Raw genomic sequence first — 18,687 nt, forward strand, 5'->3', positions numbered from 1 at the left:
GACCCTTTGCTAACTTTGGAGAAGTTAGTAAAACCGAATCTGACTGACATCATTGCCTGGCAGCCCGTGTCACTAGCAAGTGGTTTGTTCTTAGGGTGACAGAGGAGGAAATTGCTCCCCGTCTGACAAGACGACAGTGAAGAGTATGCATTCATTTCTGTTATTTTTGATTTGGTTTTACAGAGAAAAATTTTTCAGAGATAACCATTATTTTGCCTTTTCAGAAGGACGCATGCTGTGTCATAGGAATACGGCTGATTTGCAGATATGACCATGCATGTGTGGCTGAGACTTCTCATATTTGGCTGTGCCCTTCTGGACATAGGAGTGTCTGGTGCAGGTAAGACCAAGGATATCATCCTTTCCTCGGCTTTTGTTTCCCTTGTGGATAGCCATCGGTTTGAAATGGACAAAAAAATAAGTGAAGGGTTGGTGACTGGAAGTGATGAAGGTGGCTGTGACCTGCTCAAGGGCATTGTAGTTGAGAGAGAGGTGGCTTGCTACGCGACAGAATACACTGTTTCTGTTTAAGAAGGCATATATGTTTGGGGAGGGGGGGGATCACAATTCGCAAGGAAAACCTTGTCTATCTGTATCTTTGTTTACGGACTGTTCAAGGGTATTAGCAAAGCCACATTGTTACCGAAGCCTTCCAAGTATACAAACGTAAACTTAGTCCAAGGAAATTTTAACAACAAAATAAGTGACTATTTATCCTTTTAAGAAAATTTATGAATTTTTTAAAAGTCACAATATGGCTTTGGTTGCCTGTAAACCACTCCCTGTTTCCGGCCAGAAGATTGCTTCCTCAAATTTTGATTACTAGTGAACTATTTTATTGAATACTTAGCTATAGAGTTTCAAACAATACACTTGGCTACTTCATAAAATAGTAACTTTTTGTGTATTCTCATCACAGAATGTGTTGGAAGTGAAGTTTTTGGTTCCCTACTAACAGTTTCAATGCTTATTTGCTTTGGAAATTCTTACGAAGCCACCGCCCTTCCTGGGGATGGGTACATGTCAGAACCTCGATGAGATAAAAATATGTAAACCCAGCAATCATGTAAATGCGGTATTCTGTAGGAAAAGATACTAATTGGACTCTCGGTACCTATTTAAGTTGGAGATCTTTAAGTTGGAGATCTTTGTTGGGTCTGTTTAATGGGCATTTTTTTGGGAACAGTTTCAGTTCGGGACATGAGTACATTTTGGTTGATGATTAAATGTAGCTAATAAGTTGATAGTTAGTATTTCTGCTTATGATGTAGCATGAAAATGCTGTTTTTTATTACTGGAAGGATACGGAAATGGTATTTTGGTAGGCATTTCAAGTCAGTTAGAAAAAAAAAAAAAGGAGAACATTGGTTTTAAAAGCTTTGCTTGTCGGAATTGACATAGAAATGTTTCTTGCTGACTGTCCACAGCTCTCCTTTCCTCTGAACGTCAGGGTATAGGTACCTCCTGAGTGTGGTACATGGTCAGTGTAAGCACGGAGTGTGCAAAGCAGTGTGAGATAGTGTGTGTGTGTGTCTTAACCACAAAGATGGATTAAAGCCATTTATATAGGTATACCATGTTGTCTCAGAACACAAAATGTTTAGCAAGTTACCCTCCCTGTAAGGGTGTTTATCATAACCAAAAACCAATGATAAAGGATGACAATTTTAATAGGGTGATCATATGTGTATTATACATCAGAGTAAACTTCCATTAAAAGTTCCCACCCAGGAACCGTTGCAACACATTTCTGAAAGAGCATCAAGGAATAAGAAAATATTGTTGCCCATAGAGCAAACCACCATAAAAATTTCAACTCAGTCTGTTAACTGTTTTTTACCGTAAGAAACATCTTGAATTTATAATCAAGTTGAGAGTATAAAATGATCTAAAACCCTTGAAATCAATTTAAATGGAGATACATAGATTTATTTGGAAAGAGCAAGTTTTTAAGTTCAATTGCTCACACAAGAATCAAGAGCAAACAATTTTCTCAAATGCATTGATAATCTTCCTGAAATATAATATATACTTACTTTTGGGGAAAAAAATAGATACAATCATCTATGTCTGCAAATCTTGTTTATCATGCATTTAAGTTCTGAGAGACATTTTGTGATTCAGTGTATCATTGGGGAAGTTAGTAGGCTTTATTTTTTAATTAATGCTTTAAATTATATATTTTTCTTCATTAGCAACCAATGAGTTGGATTATATATTTTATTTTAATGTGTTAAATTTAATGTTTGTAGGAAATATTAGACTTTTGGGTATCAAATCTATATGGTATACTCTGAAGATATAAAGAATAGGGCCAAATGCATAGAGACATCAGTGGATAAATATGTACACAATTCAGACATGTTACTTCATCTCCAAAATACAAGGAAGTTCAGCTTTGTCAGGGCAACAATGCTGGGGTAAGTTTTACACAAAAACTGGTAATCTCCGTGCTCTGTGCTTTTTTGCCATGAAAGCTGGAAACCAAAACTTTGTTTAAAACCTCTAACTCTGGGGGACGATGATGGTTTCAAGAATGCAGATAGAGATGAATGTTCACTGGGTCTAAATAAGGTTTCAGGCACCTTTATCCCTCCATCACAGCTTGGAGAACGTGAGTTATGAGTCATAACAGTTAAGATTCATTTCCTGCACCTAATTCTTCATTTTGCCATCGACATGAAGAGGAAACACCTCAGGTTGCAAACATGGAGTATGCCTTGCACATCACAGGTGTTCAAAACAAATTATGAATTGAACTTCATAAGCAATCCTTTTATGTTCTAAATACTCTGCAATGTAGAGATTTGTCAGTATGATTATTTATTGATTTTTTTAAAAAAAAGTATTTTCCCAATACAAACCTGCCTGAGACCCTTCTCATTACGGGAATTTAGAATGCATTTTATTAGAGGAAAGGTAAGGTGGGGTCACGGGTCTTTCTACGTTAGGAGGCACAGGGGCAGGTTGGTTGGCTTGAGCTGGGTCTTGTCCGTGTTCTGGGTCACGTGACATTCTCTCACCAGTAACAATGAACTAGTGTGGGATATACTCGTAGGTATTTCTACTCTGTTCATGTACATAGGAATCGCACATACATACTAGTGTGTTATATACACTAGTTACATAGTACACACAAGCATATGTATTCATAATACACACATATATAAATGTATATGTATGTGTGTATTATAAATACATACTTATATAGAAATAAATGAGCATATTTTTATGTAGTTACATAACACACACACACATCTACCATCTGTCTGCTGGTTCTCCACGTTTGTCTACATTTAAATATTGGGGTTCTACAGGCTTCCATTCTTGGCCAGTTGCCTTCGTGTTTCCTACTCTCAGAGCTTCTTCTAGTTCCGTCCTCCGTGTTGATGAGCCCAATTTTCCATCTCCTGACTCATCCCTCATAAGTGGGGCACCTGCCTTCTTTTCTAAGCTTCATCTCGTTTTGTGTTTGCAAAATATATACATATATTCTGAAATATATATATGTAAAGGCTCCCCAAGTCCTCTAATTTACTTTCTAAACATCTATAAAATCGTTTTCTGCTTTCCTCATCTCCTGAATTCATGGCCTTATCATTTCCACCTGGGGTATTAGAATAGGTTCTTCCTCTGTCTGGGGTCTCATCCGTTTCTTTCCACACTCTATAGCTCGAAATTGTAAGATAAAAGGGGGGAAATAACTGATGTCTGCTCACTGCTTTTGCTGTGCATTCTGAACTCCTTGCCAGAGCAACAGTCCTCTGACCAGCTGAGAGCTGGGCAGGCATCTTTTTTTTCTTTCTCTTCTGTGACTGATTAAAACAGACGACGCAGGAGGCAGTTTCAACACCCCCTCTACACTTCCTCACGGCTGCCCACTAAGGCTCTGTGCAAATCTTATTTCCTCTCGAATATTCTCTTCTATCACTCTTGCCACAAAATTTTGCCACTGAAATTTTACACTTTTACCACCTTTCCTTGGGGTTTTTCACATGTTGTTTCCATTGGTGGTTGTTGATGGTGGTATTTTTATTCTTTCTTTACTTACTGCCGTTGTAACTTACCTGACAGCAGAAATTATGTCTTATGCTTTTTTGGTGTCATGTGTACCTGATTTCTTACCAGGCACTGGAAAAATAAGGGATGTTTTGTTTGTTTGTTTGTTTTAACAAAACTGCAGATTATAATAATGGAAGAGAAGGAGGAGACGGACAAGAAAAATTTCAGAAAGGGAGGACAGAAGGCGGGAGAAACATGAGACGAAAAATGAGTCAGAGGCAAAGAGGGAGGATGGAGGCAGTAGGACCATTTTATCAAAATAATTTTGGATGTGGGTCTTTATAGGCTTTGTCTGTTTTTTTCTATTTTTTTCTTCTCCCCATTTTACCTCTCATCCGGAAAGATTCGCTGGCACCTTAAAAATCCATAGTTCAACAATGCTGTTCCTAAACAAGGTTTTCCTTCACCTACTCTTTGGATAGTCACACGAATGACACTTCATCTGGTGGGTCAGTTTGTTCTTCTGACACAGATGCCAATAGGAAGAACAGTGAGGAATGGGGAGGGAGATACGCTGCTAGCAGTGGGACAAGACAAATTCAGGTCCAGCCTCGCCGGTACCGGCCTGGGCACTGATGCTCGTGCCAGGGGGCTGGCTCCAAGGCCACAGGGAAGATGAAACATGCTGCATGTTGCTTGGTGCACAGAGAAGTTTGTAGAGAGTCCGGGCATCGTTTCCTACTCCATAAAGGGATAATGGATTTCCATCTGAGTGGACCAAGAATAGCAATTTGCACTCAGGTAGACTAATTTCATTGGTGGAAGCCCAGAGTTCATGTCGGCAAGGTTTAGAGTTCAGACCACGTGTGTGTACGTCGTCTTGGTGCAGAGGGAGACTTCCGGCGTTGCTCCAGATCTCTGATTTTTTCCAGCCATCTTGTATGTTTATAGGCCTATTTACACAGGAGAAAATTGGAATGGAAATCGAACTGAGTCTCTGCTTAAGCTTCATTTCACTCTAGTCTAAATAACTTCATCAGTAATCGACGCCCATACTAGTTGCCTGTTAACAAAGGACTAGCACATACATAAACATAGTGCTGTTTAGGGAAGGAGGAATGAAGAAAACGAAATGTGCAGGCTGTTCGTTTAGCAATATCTGTGATTGCCATCTCTTTCTACATAACACTGAAGTATGCAGAAATAAAAATTATGGTAACTATTAGATTTAGTGTACATGGCCCTAACCAGTATTTACAGTAGAAAATATCAAATTATCACCTAAAATTTTTAGTATGTCAGTGTGCTACTTCAATTTCAGTCTGGGGAATGACTATTTTTAGCAGAGTATTGTGTGTTCAGGAACCACAACAAAAACAAGAGAAAAAAAAAAGAAGCAAAAACTTTTCTACTCCTTCAGCCGGGACAAGCATAAATATACATAAAGTCAATGTTAGTGAAATACATAAGCATCTTCTGTGTCCATTCATAGTATTGATTCACTTCTGAAAAAGTAATAAGCAATATTATCAATGTTCTTCTTAGATTCTTTACTGAGGACCCCAACTCAAACATCTCCCATGATGCTTAGCTGTACAATTTTTAAAGATTAAGCATTTCTTTCTTGCTAAAAATAAGACACAAGTCTCTAAAGTGAAAAAGTTACTTTACTAAAACTTCAATTTCTCCTGTATATATATATATTGCATGGGTAATAAAGTGGTCACTCCATGCAATGATATTTAAGTAAAATTGATTGCCGCCCATATATTTTAAAAATTACTTTGAACCAAAATGCGAGCAACAGGAAGAAAGTCATCAAACCTCCAAAACAGTGATCTGCTACCAAGAGCTGAGTGCACGTCAGGTCAGAATCATCTTATTAGGAAATAAAAGCTGATAAGGACGAAAATGACTGATAGACAAGAAGAAATCATCTGTATTGTAAATAAAACAAAAACCATATTCAAATCTGATGGCCATGAAAATAGATTAAAGAAACCTATATAAATAACTGATGTTAAGAGATAACATCAAAGAGAAGATATCATGGCAATAGGTGTGTTTGCTCTATTTTAAATATCTCCCCTTAAAGTAAAAACAAAAACAACCCCCCCCTCCAGTTATTTGTTTACTGATAAAAGGAGTATTAAGCATTATGGGAAATGAGTCAGGAGCCATTCCGGTTGGAGGATACCATGGCATTTGGAGAGAAAACCATTTTGAAAATTTAATTCAACGAATTGTACGATCTTGACCCAAACCATTTCCCACCTCTGAGATACACTTTCCTCATCTATGAAGTGTCGCGGGCATTCAAAGGGGTCATATTTGTGAAAATGCTTTGAAAACCTTGAGATACTCTGCAAAGCTATAATTTTATTTTCGCTTTATTTGACCTCATGAGATCAGAGCACAGAGCTCTCTCCCATTGGAACACGATCACACATGACACCTGCCCCTTGGAAGTACTCTGAGGATGAGAGCTGCAGAGGAATACACCCTTAGAGATACTCGCGTTCTTTTAACTTTGTACCCCGTTTTAGGGATCTTTCAGGATAGTCTGGAGTCTTTTTAAATAGTTTGTAAATCCATCCCCTTTCCCAACTCTGCTAGGATTCTAATCACATCTGATTGTAACAACACATCTGATTGTCTCAAATCTTGCCTCCCTTCACTCTCTACCGTGTCCTACCCACCCCTCCTGGATGACCTCTGTGAAAGGTAAAGCTCACCTATGCCCATCCCTCCTTCAATGGCTTCCTGTGGCCTAGGGAACGCACTGGCCCCGTGACTTTGATCTCAAGGATGTGTTGACTCAACTTTTATGAAAATAAGCATTTAATTAGAATATACCAACATTTATGAGTTTTCCTTGAGGATAGATTTCACAGGAAAATATTCTAGTAAGCCAATTTAATTCCCTGAATAATTTTTAAATATAACCTGACTAAATCGTTACTAATTTTTCCATTTTATTTTTATTTTACTGAACTAATGTTCAACAAAGCCAGTTTTCATTTTGTTTTTATGATTACTGTTAAATTTATGAATGAATTTTTATCCACATCATTTTGCTGATGATAGCTTATGCCTTTGGGAATTTTCCATTATGGTTATGATTTTCATAAGTGTAATTTTGCTTGGCAAACAGTATACGTCTTAAATTTCAAAAAGGTTTTAATTCTTCTATTTAGTCAGAAACAAAATTTCCTGTGTGCAGTGTTAACCATTGCTAGTTTCTTTTCTTCTTTTTTCCATTTTAATGTAACGTAAAATGTAATTTATATAAGGCAATTTTTCACTTTTGTCAAATTTAGATTGAGCAGGCTGTGCCATTCTCAAATTTCTACTGTGTTGATATATCTATCAGCAACATTCATTTTGCGATTGACAGCTCTTTAGCAGGATTCATTTTTAAATTTTGAGAGTTGTGGTTATTTCTCAGTCAGCGGAAACTTTAAAAACACTCAGAGGAGTGCTGTGTAGTCTAAAATTGTTACATTTTAGTTCTTTTTCATTTGTATGTCATTCTCTGATTAGCTTATACACCTTGTGCCAACTTCTTACTGAATGGAGGATCAAAAAGTAAAGAGAAGCATCCGTATAATAAGTTTAAAATGTTCTCAGTTTTCAATGGTGGGCGGGGTCAAAAATAAGGCGTCAGAACATCCTATTTTGGTCACTGAATTTAGAAAAATACTAGCTATTCCATGGTACACAGTTCTAATTTAATCCCTCTCGATGTCTCCAGCTTTCTCACCCCTTTGTGACATATTTTATATAGTCTTGTTGTAACGTGCACTTTCCTAAAACTAGACTGTTTTCCGGTCTCCAAACGGTTGGCCACTCTGTTTTTTCTTTCCTCCACATCTTTCTTTGAACTGGGCAAGTTATAATTGCTCTTCAAAGTTTAATTCTGGGCAGCCCTCCCGCAGGGGCAGCCCCTCCCCTTCCACACCTTCACTCCTGGACAGGTGTCCCTGTGCCGCCATGTTCCCATGAAGAGGGCTCTTGGAGGTCCCTGCACGTAGCTGTCTCTCTCAGCAGTTGGGGCGCTCACATCTGCTCTCACTGGGTCTCTCTGCTTATCGACCAGTGAGTACCAGCTCATCCTGGGTGCTTCTTGGTTAAATGAATGGATGGCCTGTCAGTGTAACCCAATTTTGTATGTAGAAAACACTTAACAACTCACACACACACACACAAAATCAGTTTCAGGTCTGTCCTTTTGTTGTTGTTGTTACTTAAGTGAATTTCTCATGATTAAATTTCTCCATCACAGAAAATTTCAGGAAATAGAAATTTCAGGAGAAAGAAAAAATATTGCTCAAAATCCTTGCTAACATTTCCTTTTTCTGTCTTCCCTCCTACTTTGCCTCTTGTGATCATGTGCTGTGTATAAAATTGCATATCCCAAGTTTTTTCCTGAGTAAACCATGATTATTCTAGGCAATTTGAGAAATACAGAAGTGAATAAGGAGGCAAATAGAAATTCTCACAGGTTCCCAACACCCATCACCTGAAAACTTTCTAAGGGCTTCATTTCATTAGCTTAGCTGAACCTATGTATTTGTTCATGGATTCATTTCATGAGCAACCATTTAGGAGAGTTTCCCATGTTCCACGAGCTGGGGATACCACAGCCTCTATGATCCTCTATTCCTGAGGCAACGGCTGCTTGGAGACAGGGTTTTAAATCTTCCAAATTCTCCATAAGCTTCCTCCAAAAAGTAATCATATATATATATATATATATATATATATATATATATATATATATATATAAAATATATATATGATCTGCAGATAATTGTTTGCATTCTCTCTTTTTACAAATTATCAATAAAAAATTATTTTTAAATCTACATATAATGCACGGTTTAAGTAGAAACTCTCTTCTTGCCAGCCTACACCAAGGCCCTGCTCCAAACAGATTTCCTCTGCAGGCTTTCGGCGATGGAGATTCTAGAGTGATACTAAGCTGTGCAGACTATTATTAGGTGTTGATAAATCAAGGTGCTCGATGGGAAGAGGAACTAGCCGATAGCCCCAATGCATTTTGGTTGGTTTGGTTCGTGGTTTAAATGGAAAATAAAATAGAAATCCATAGCTCTTTTTGGTGATGTTTCAAGGTCACCAGCTAATAAGGAGTTGGAGTTGGGGGGTGAGGGCTGAGATTTTGCCCTGGATCTGATTCTAGGTTTATTCTTTCCCCACTGGGTTACTCAGCCTTCTTAGTGGTCAGCTTAATCACCAGGTAATTGAGGACATGACCTCATGATGGTGGGCAAATCACGCCAAGAGTGGAGGGTCGTTCGTACTTTCTCAGAGGTAACTTGCGTGGAACATACATTTAAGCCCTGGCCACCTGATTCAGCTACACGGGTGAGCCACTGTGCCCTGATCGCCTTCCATTTCTGTAGCAAAACCTAAGGCAGCTGAGACCATGGGTCCCCTATAAAAAGCAAAGACATCTTTGATTCATTTTCCTGTGCTCTGAATGCCGATGCCACATGAATAATGCAGAGGTGGTGTGTTCCCATCATCTTGGAAAGGAGGTTCACAGAACACACACGGGGTCTCTGATGGAAAGAATGGACTTCCCCCCGCCTAACTGGTTTTTGATGTGACATAAAGTGAAAGCTATTGAATAATTTACCAAAGTTTCTAGATTTTTTGTTGTTGTTGTTTTTGAAGTGGAAGGGAAGTAATTTGACCTTTATTCAACACTTTGATCATGGAAAACACTGAGGTTCTTATCTTATTCCAGGAAATGTACACACCAGATAATCTTTTCATAGTCATTCAGGAGACATGTTCAATGAATCAGGTGGGAGCTCGCTTACATTTCCACTCCAAAACAAATTGGCTATAACTTAAAGGGAAGGAAAGAAAAAAATTGTTTATTGTTTGGTTGCTATGATGAATGTGAGTTGCCGATTGGATAATTTAGGCCAAATATTCTACTTTCACTTCTTAGCCTTAGGTTTCCAAATCCCCTTTTGGTTTCTAAGTGAAGATTATAATTTATTTCTAATACACTCAAAGTCTTTTTCTACTTTTCAGGGATCCACACTTTTATTTTCTGAATTTACGTATTAATACTTTAGCTATGATCAAGATATATTAATATAATGGCTAAGAAAAAATAAACAAAACAGAAGATATCAGTTCCGAGTTTTGGCTTTGAGAGGAAGTAATGATCTGAGGGAAGTCACTAAATAGAAGAAAAGGGCCAGAAAGCTGATAAAAATAATCTGAAGACATAATTCTAGAAATGTTGGATGCAGACAAGCTCTACTTTTATCTTGCCTGGATTCCACTCTAAGCTTTCCAATCATGAAACATTAGGGAATTAACCTTTCAGACCCTCAGTCTCCTCCTCTGTGCAATGGGAATAATGGCAGTAGCTATTACATGAGACGATTGACTCATTGATCCACCTGCTGTTCATGGAGCTCCTACTATGTGCCAGGAACTACACAAAGTGCAGACACAGCGGTAAATACAACCGAAAGGTACCAACTTCTGTGAAGGTTACATCTTAGCAAGAGAGAAAACAAACAAGAAAACCTAGAGATAATTGAGAAATTTTCAAATACTGACTGGTGCCATGAAATGAAACACAATGATAGGGTAGGAACTGGCCAGTTTGGGGGTGGTGGTGAATGGCCCATCAGGCAGAGCAATCAAGCAGGCCTCTTTGAAGAGGTGTCATTAAGGTACTTGTTGGCTGACAAGAAAGTAAAGATTCATGTGAAGAGGAACTCGCAGGTGCAAAGGACCTTCAGAGAGAAGCAAAAAATTGGCGGGTTCCAGGCAGAGAAAGGAGGGCAGGTGCCTGCTGGATGGTGCTGAGCCGTGGTGCGTGGAGAAGGTGGCGAGATACGCAGAGGGCATGGGGCCTTGTGGGAAATGGAAAGCATTTGTCTCTCCCCTAAGTGTAGTGGGAAGAAGCCATTTGGACTTTTTCAGCAGGGAATGACCTAATTTTATTCCTATATTCAAGCCACTCCCCTGGCTGCTGTGAGGAGAATAGACTGGAAGTGAGTCAAAAAGCCTGGAGACCCGTTAGAAGCCAGTTCAACCGGTGGGAGGGGGGAGGGGGTGATGGGGCGGAAGAGTTGGTAGTGGAGGTGGGGGAAGGGCAGCGTTGTGTAGATGAAGAGAACTTGCTGTGTGGAGGGGAAGTAGGAAGCGATACAGAATGACTCATTTTTCTTTCTTTTTCCAGTGAGCAACTCGGATGGGAAACACCCCAATTAAGGCCAGGCAATCAGGGTTCTGTTTTGTCCATATTAATGTTTGAATTCTCATTGGACACCCAACCAGAGAGGTCTAGAAACCAACTGGAATTAGGAGTGCAGGGCTCATTAGGTCTTGATTGGAGCCATACATTTGGAAGTCAGAATGCACAGGGGAACTGACAGGCGAGGGGCTGAGCACGATGGTGTACGGAGAGTGTTTAGATGGCCAAGTTCAGAGGGCCTCATCCTGAGCCTAGGCACCCTCCATATTTGGAGGGTTTGGGATGAGAAGCCAGGAAAGGAGACTGAGAAAGGGGAGCCAGAGAGGAGAGGGAGAAAAATATTTTGCTTTGGATGATGGAAAAAAGAGAATCCAGAAAATTCCGTATAAAAATCCAAATTCATGTCTCATCTTGAAAGGTTGATTGGACAGTGGTTGTGAACATACTAATTATTGTTAGATACCCTTACTTAACTTTAATATTATCAAGGAAGTAAATATGAAGGAATTTATAACAGTATTTGGAAAAATTAAATATCATATATACGTATATATATATATCTTGCTAGCTTAGCTACTAAGAAAAGAAAGGTACAACAAGATAATTTGTTTTAATGAAAGCTATGTAAAAGATATTGAGAGACTAATGATTAGACATTTAACTAGAAATGTCTGCAAAAGGCAATTCTCTGTCGAGTCCCTTGGGTTGTATATTTTGTTTTGATGTATAGGGATAAACATACTTTAAAATACTATTGAAGCAGATGCTTGAACAGGTTTGTTGCGAGTTAATTAGTTACATAAATGGCTTGTTTCTAAATCAAATTTTAAATCTTTTGTTTCTTGAATAAATTTAAAAAATAATTGGTTATCACTTAGGCTTATGTTAGGTAGGACCTAGTAGCCTAGATAATTACACAGCATACAAACAGAGGTTTGTTCTTTTGGGAACATAGGTATATAAAATTTTAATTTCTGGTTTGGGTAGTTACCTTAAAAGAGATATAGATTTAGAGCAAGTTGGTTTTATAGTAGCTGGTGGTTAGTTAATAAGGAAAGCAGTTGTTAACAAGCAAAATAGGGTCCCACGTGCCAGTCACTGTTTGTCAACCTCTGATATAAATGTGGTCTCATTTGGCATAAATATACAACTCATTACGGAGTCTAGCTTGCGCTTGGCTTTAACATAAAGAAATTTGTTCGTGTGTTCCCCAATATTTATCATAAACTGTACTGATCATCGTATCCTAAAAGGGGATAGTTCAATGTAATTTTCCTTGTTCTAATTTTAAGTATCAAAATTGAAAAAGTGACACTGAGCTCATCCCTTATGCCTGGCACTCGGTAAGGTGTTTCACCCACACTGCTCTCCGGCCCTAGATTTCTCTGTACATTTTCATTCTGATTCCTCAGAGCATTAAAATAAAGGTTCAGACGACCCCTGGTCATTAGTCTTCAGAGAGGAAAAGAGAATTATGGTTGAATCAAAATAGGAAGTAAGGTAAACATTATTGATATTTAGTTTTGAATGATGGTATTTTGCTTCCGTGGAAAAACGAGCACGTCAGAATTTATGGCCATCGACGGTGATTTTAACGGTGCAATCATATTGCAAAGGCTCAGTCCAGGAGAAGGTGGTGTGGCTTTCTCTTCCTGTCCTGCTTACTTTCATAAGACTATAAAGCAGCTGTTTAGTACTTCTGGTTCAGCTCGGCTCTGGAGAAAGGGAGAGAGAAGGGTGGGGGGCTGTGGGGAGGGAGCGAGAGAAAAAGGACGGATTTATTGCCAAGAGTGTCTTAGCGTGTGGGGACTAGATAAACACACGTGTAGGCACTGGTACCAGTGAGCCAGGAAGCAGCATTTGCTGCAGTGCTGAAAATCTGGCTGTACGTCAGTTGTCAGGAGAGAAAAGCCTCCTAAACCCAAGTAATCCATTTTCAGTTGGGTTAGCTCAATTATGCCTGCAAATATCACTTTTTCTTTTTTGCCCATTATTTCAAGGATAAAGTTCAAATGAAAGGAATAAGTTTCCCCTCAATCAAAGGGGTGTCTCATCATTTAAATGTCAAGAGCGGTGGTGCCTTCTGGACACACGGCACCTTTAGAAGGGAAGGAACCCATGAGTCCAACTCCAGGTTCAGGAAAGGGAGATTCTCACACAGAGAAAGAGTGAAGCTATTTTCAGGGTAACCGGCAATAGAAAACCACCAAGGCCTTTGAAATGAAAGATTATCCCTGGTCTAAGAATAGATGGTGGCCTTGCCTTGAGAGCAGCTAGAAGGCATGGATGAAAGAAGGGTCAGAACAGCTAGTAAGAGATCAAAGGCAGGTAGAACCTCAAAATTCTGCAAGTGAAATGAGTGAGGCACAGAGAAGTACTTCAAAGACGGGGAGTACGAATAATAAAAATACCTTTAGTTGCTAAGTGTGCAATTTGTGCCAGTTTTGTCACATTCTACTTTTCAGGAGCACTGTAAAACTGAAGGTTTTGTCTGCGGACAACAATTTAACTGTATGTATGTTTCCCATCCATCTGAATCACTCAATTAAAAAAAAAAAGCATGATGCTCAAAGAATCCAATGTGACTCTTTCTTTCTTTCTTTCTCTCTCTCTCTTTTTTTTTTTTTTTTGGTTATCTTTAATAGAATGTCTTGTCTTTAAACTAAATTTTAATATTTGCATTTCTGAGTTTAGGCTGGCTATAGAAAACAAACATGAACGCACATCATAAAAAAGCGTAATGGAATGAAATAAAATAAGGCGTTGTCACATCTTGAAGGAGTTGGGAAACTCTAAAGGAGCACAGGCTCTGTTATTACCATTGTATTAATAGCTTAGCTTCTCTTTTGATTTTTTTATTCTAAGAGTTGGAATGCAAGTTGAAATCTTGATTTTAGAAAACAAGAAACAGTTTACCTATTAACCGATAAATCTAAGCACAGACATGTGGAATGTTCACTGTCGGTGTGGACTCCTGTTGTGTAATCAAATGATCCTACAACCGTCTGTGTTTGCTGAAGAGCTAACAGACCAAGGACAAGAATCAGTCCAATCCATAAACCCACAATTTTGTACCATCTTGACTTCAGTTTCTATAAAAATTGCTTATCTTGGATTTATTTTTTGCTGAAGAGTAACCTTTATATTTTAAATCAAAATATTTACATAATGGTGTTTCTGGGGAAAAAAACCATGTGTCTCTTATCTTAATTTATCCATGATTCCAGTCCATATTTGAATTAGAAAATAATTACTATAATTCCTTTCAAATAAAAGTAAAGCATAATTCATTTAAGAATCTATTTTGGCTTTTGTTATCCATGAATTCTCTCTGAAGTGACACTTCTTAAGGGTATCAGGTACCATAAACTGCCTTCCACGCTAAGCCTGTTTCATGAGTTGAGCATCTGGTTTTGATGGACGAGAAAACATGCCTTCCCCTGACTTTTCTATTCATCCTCTCTAACAGACACCCATGCTTCATGTCTGTTAATACAGTTGACATGATTTTAATATCTACTGTTTTAGCACACAATGAATTATGGAATTCTCAATGGCCTTTTTAATTAAATGCATGTTAAACTCCCTTTAGAAACAATATGAAGAGTCTGAAAAAGTATTAGGACCACAGATGTTCTCCTTTATAGTGTTAATTGATTTAAGATCCATCAAAACTTTGTTAAAAGGTCCAGAGGTGAACAATAATGATGGCACATGGGTGAGATTAAAATTCTTTCTGTGTCAAAAAGAAACTGATAGCTTAATTTCTTCTGATTGAAAAAGATTTAGGTAGTGGAATGAACTAACCTGACATCTAAAATCGTATTCTCTTATTTTATAATGAAAGAAGATTTAGAATGAGGACTTACAAGTTATATGGAACCCCCCAAATTTATGTACACAGGTTAAGGTACTAGCTGCATTTTCTCTTTTTCTCCATGGCCCTGTTTTTCAATTGTAGCCGTTACTCCACTGAAGTCCTTCGTCTAAAACTCACAGCACATACCAAGCAGCTTCGGTCCCTCTCTTACTCTAAATACATAAGCATTAAAGTGAACATTTTAAACAGTTATCAAATTCTTCTGTCTACAATATTAAAATTCCTAAGGCTGAATTACAGGTCTATGAATAGTTTGGATGGCTTTTATCTCAGGAAGTTTACCAATGGGTTGTATCTGTCAAACCAATTCAATCAATTCAGTAACAACTCTTTGCTGTTTGCATGGCAGATTTTCTTTTATTTTTCCAGTCTTTACATTGCATGCATATAGTCCAAATAAGTTACTATATACACAGGATGTAAAAGGACCAGAAGAACTTGTCTTCTCACTAAAGCAGGCGACAATGAGGGTGGCTTTATTCTTGTTTCTTTATTTTTAGGTAGCACATTTGAATTTTATTCTGTTCTTCTCTATTTACTGAGAGTCAAGTATTGTTCAAGACACTTTTTTTTTTTTTTAATTGGCAGCAATATTTCCTGCTTTTATTTGGTTTAGGGTTCCTAGAGAAGAAGTCTAAAGAGAGAAAGGGAATTCGGGGTATTTGGAGACTCCTATAATGGAAGCATCGTTAGTTACACAATAATACAATAGCAGAGAAAAAAAGACACCTTAGAAATCATCTATTTCAACTAGTCTGTTTTCCAGATGGCAAGAGAACTGGCCCTCAGGCACACTTAATAATTTGTCCTATTTTACCCCCAAAATGAGGACATTTGTCCCAGAAGTCCTCCTGGACATCACGAGGGATGTACCCATTTTGTCTCATACGATGAAATGAGTATCAGATGAGACATTCAGGGACAAAGTTTGCATCCTAACTCTATCACTGATTCACTTTCACTAGACTTAGAGTCTGATGTGTGATACTGAATCAGTTATTTGACTTCTTCAAGCCTCCATTCCTTTTTCAGCGAAAGGAATGGCTTAGTCCAGTTTCCTAGCCTCGGCCCGATTGACCTTTTGGGCTGGATAATTGGTGGTCCTGTGCCTTGTAGGACATCTAGCAGCATCGCTGGCCTCTACAAACTCTATGCAGTCGCACACCTTCCATCCCCTCCTCCCCCACTGTCACGGCAACCAAAAATGACTTGAGGTGTTTTGAAATGTCCCTTAAGGGCAAAACTGTCAGCCCTCACTTCCTTCCTGGACAGCGGCTGCTATAGTAGCACTCATTTCTTCAGGACTCACCCTGCAGTAATACAGTGCTCTTCTAGATGATGTGGTTGATTCTTGGACACTTCGTTACTGAAAATACTCACGAAGCATTGTTTACTGTAAAGTTTGTTGGGTTCCGGCCCCGGTGACCAAAGGGGACATCGGATAATTTTTAGAAACTTAAATTCTCACAGGTGAGAATTTTCTGGTAGCAACAAGATATTAAATATTAGAAAGGTCCAAGAAGGCTTAACAAAACAGCATAAAAATTCATTCCCTGTAAGTGGCATAATTCTTTTCCAGTAAGAATGACCTATGTATTTACCAGTTGTGCCAAGGGGCCCAACAATTTGGTCGTTGTTTCATAGTTGAATGGGGACTCACTTTAAATCCTAGGTGTCCTTTCTAAGATGATTTCAGCAGTGTGGTCCAGTTGGTTCTGACGAGATCTGCTAGAACAAATGTTAAATGTTTCACAGTGGAAAGGGTCGCAGATGTGTTTGCATCCTTGGCACATGGAAGAAAGAGAGACACCTATCAACCTCAGTTTTTAAATTAAGAGAGCTCGTTGCTTCTCTTTCTTTCCCTCTTCCACCCTCACATTTTCCCATTGGATCCAGACACCTGCCAGTAGCAGGTGGAAGCATAATATAGACACAGTGTCTGTGCAGGAGTTACGAAGGGACATCAGAAACTTGTGTCTAGCCCTGGATGCCAGACCGGAGAGCTAGTCAGATGATCTCTGCTGCCCACTGCGGGGTCACTTTGCTGCCAGGCACTGGCCCAAGTTCCCTGAGGAAGTTGCCCAACTTATGGTTTTACGAGAAATGCACATCGTGGAGGTGGGGCAGGTGCTCAGGGAGAGTTTAGTGGCTCTAAAGTGAGAGCCGAGAGCTCACACAGGTTGGTTATGTTCTGTCAGATGGAGACATAAATGTTGAATAACTAGGGTGTACACCTGTAACTGATATAATGTATGTTAGCTGTAGTTTTTTTCAAATAAAAATCTAAAAAAAAAAAAAAAAGGAAGGTGAGGCAGCCACATCCTGTGACTAGAAATTGTTCCAGGTGGCACACCTCTATCAGTTTGTAACAGTGACATTCACAAGGCAAGGGGACCAAATTTGGGAGGGGAAATCATTTTGCTTCAATTGGACGATCTGTTTCTTATGTTCTCAGAACATTTTAATCTCACCATAAGATGGTTAAGTCATTTTACACCTGTCGTTTATATGTGTATTGATATCTAGAATAAATATTTTGATTTATCTTTTTCTGGGAAAGCAAAGTTTGGACTGATGTCTACAACATTTGGTTACGAGAGCAGAAAAAGTCAGCAGGGTCTTTTTTTCTGATCACAGTGTTGAAAATTAGTCTTTCACAAAATACGACTTTCCCAAGTTTACTAGTTGATAAATGTTTGTGGAGAAAAGAACCTTTTCTGATACTGACTACTGCCACCAGATTAGTGGGGCTTTAGATTTTTTCTTCTTTAAAGAAATCTAACTTTTATAAACCATTCTATATTCTGTTTTTATTGGAGTCGAACAATGGTGATTTTATTTCTCCCCAGGCTAAGATAAAGGATGTCACAAATAAACTATGTTTTCATTTTAAATAAAAATAGATTCGTTATAGATATTCACTGAAAATCCCAAACATACCTGAAGGAAATATACTCACTTTTGTGGGTAAAATATCAATTGTCATTTGAAAAAAATAAGCAATGTTTTCATTTTTAACTCTCTTGCTACTTCTGGGTTCTGACAGTACAGAAGGAGAAGTTGCAAAATATTGTAAGAAAACTTTGCTCATTTTTTTTTTTTTCAAGCTCCACCCAGATGAGAGGAAAGTCCAATGTCCATTTTGCTTTGGCAGCTCTACCGCAGGTCTCGGTTACTTTCCTACAGCCGCCTCCTCTGCACTCAGCATCGCATCTCCCGTTTCAGTACCTCGTCCTCATCCTGAACCAATTCTTCTGGCCTTTCTGTCGCCATTGGCTCCCCCCATGTGCCATAAAAAAAGGTGTGGGTAACCTCTCTCCCATAATGATACCGAAATAGGCTAGTGATGGTTAGATACTCAATGGATGTGTTAAACTAAACTGTGGTCAAGTAGCCAGCTTTGTGGAACAGCGCAGTTTTGTTTTGGTTTTCTCACGTTTCCTGGGAAGAGGTGTAGAGCGCAGGCCGATGGCACTCCCCATCCCCACCCCCACCCCCCGCGGGAACAACCCTGGATCCTGTCCTCTGGAATACCCTCCCTCCCTTCCTTTTT

At 38.8% G+C, this 18,687-nt stretch overlaps 1 protein-coding gene across 5 annotated transcripts in view; it reads left to right on the forward strand.

Annotated features, from left to right (window-relative positions):
- The first annotated feature begins 2 nt into the window (after positions 1–2).
- Positions 3–18,687, forward strand: part of PTPRC (protein tyrosine phosphatase receptor type C) — a 96,578-nt gene continuing 77,893 nt past the window's right edge. For all 5 annotated transcript variants that reach the window (XM_019750883.2, XM_019750887.2, XM_019750886.2 and 2 more), the window contains exons 1-2: positions 3–143; positions 225–340. In XM_019750883.2, the coding sequence (XP_019606442.2) occupies positions 268–340 (73 nt within the window). In that variant the 5' untranslated portion in view covers positions 3–143; positions 225–267. The remainder of the gene's footprint in view (positions 144–224; positions 341–18,687) is intronic.

The sequence above is a fragment of the Rhinolophus sinicus genome, linkage group LG12 (genome assembly GCF_036562045.2).
Source record: "Rhinolophus sinicus isolate RSC01 linkage group LG12, ASM3656204v1, whole genome shotgun sequence".
NCBI lineage: Eukaryota > Metazoa > Chordata > Mammalia > Chiroptera > Rhinolophidae > Rhinolophus > Rhinolophus sinicus.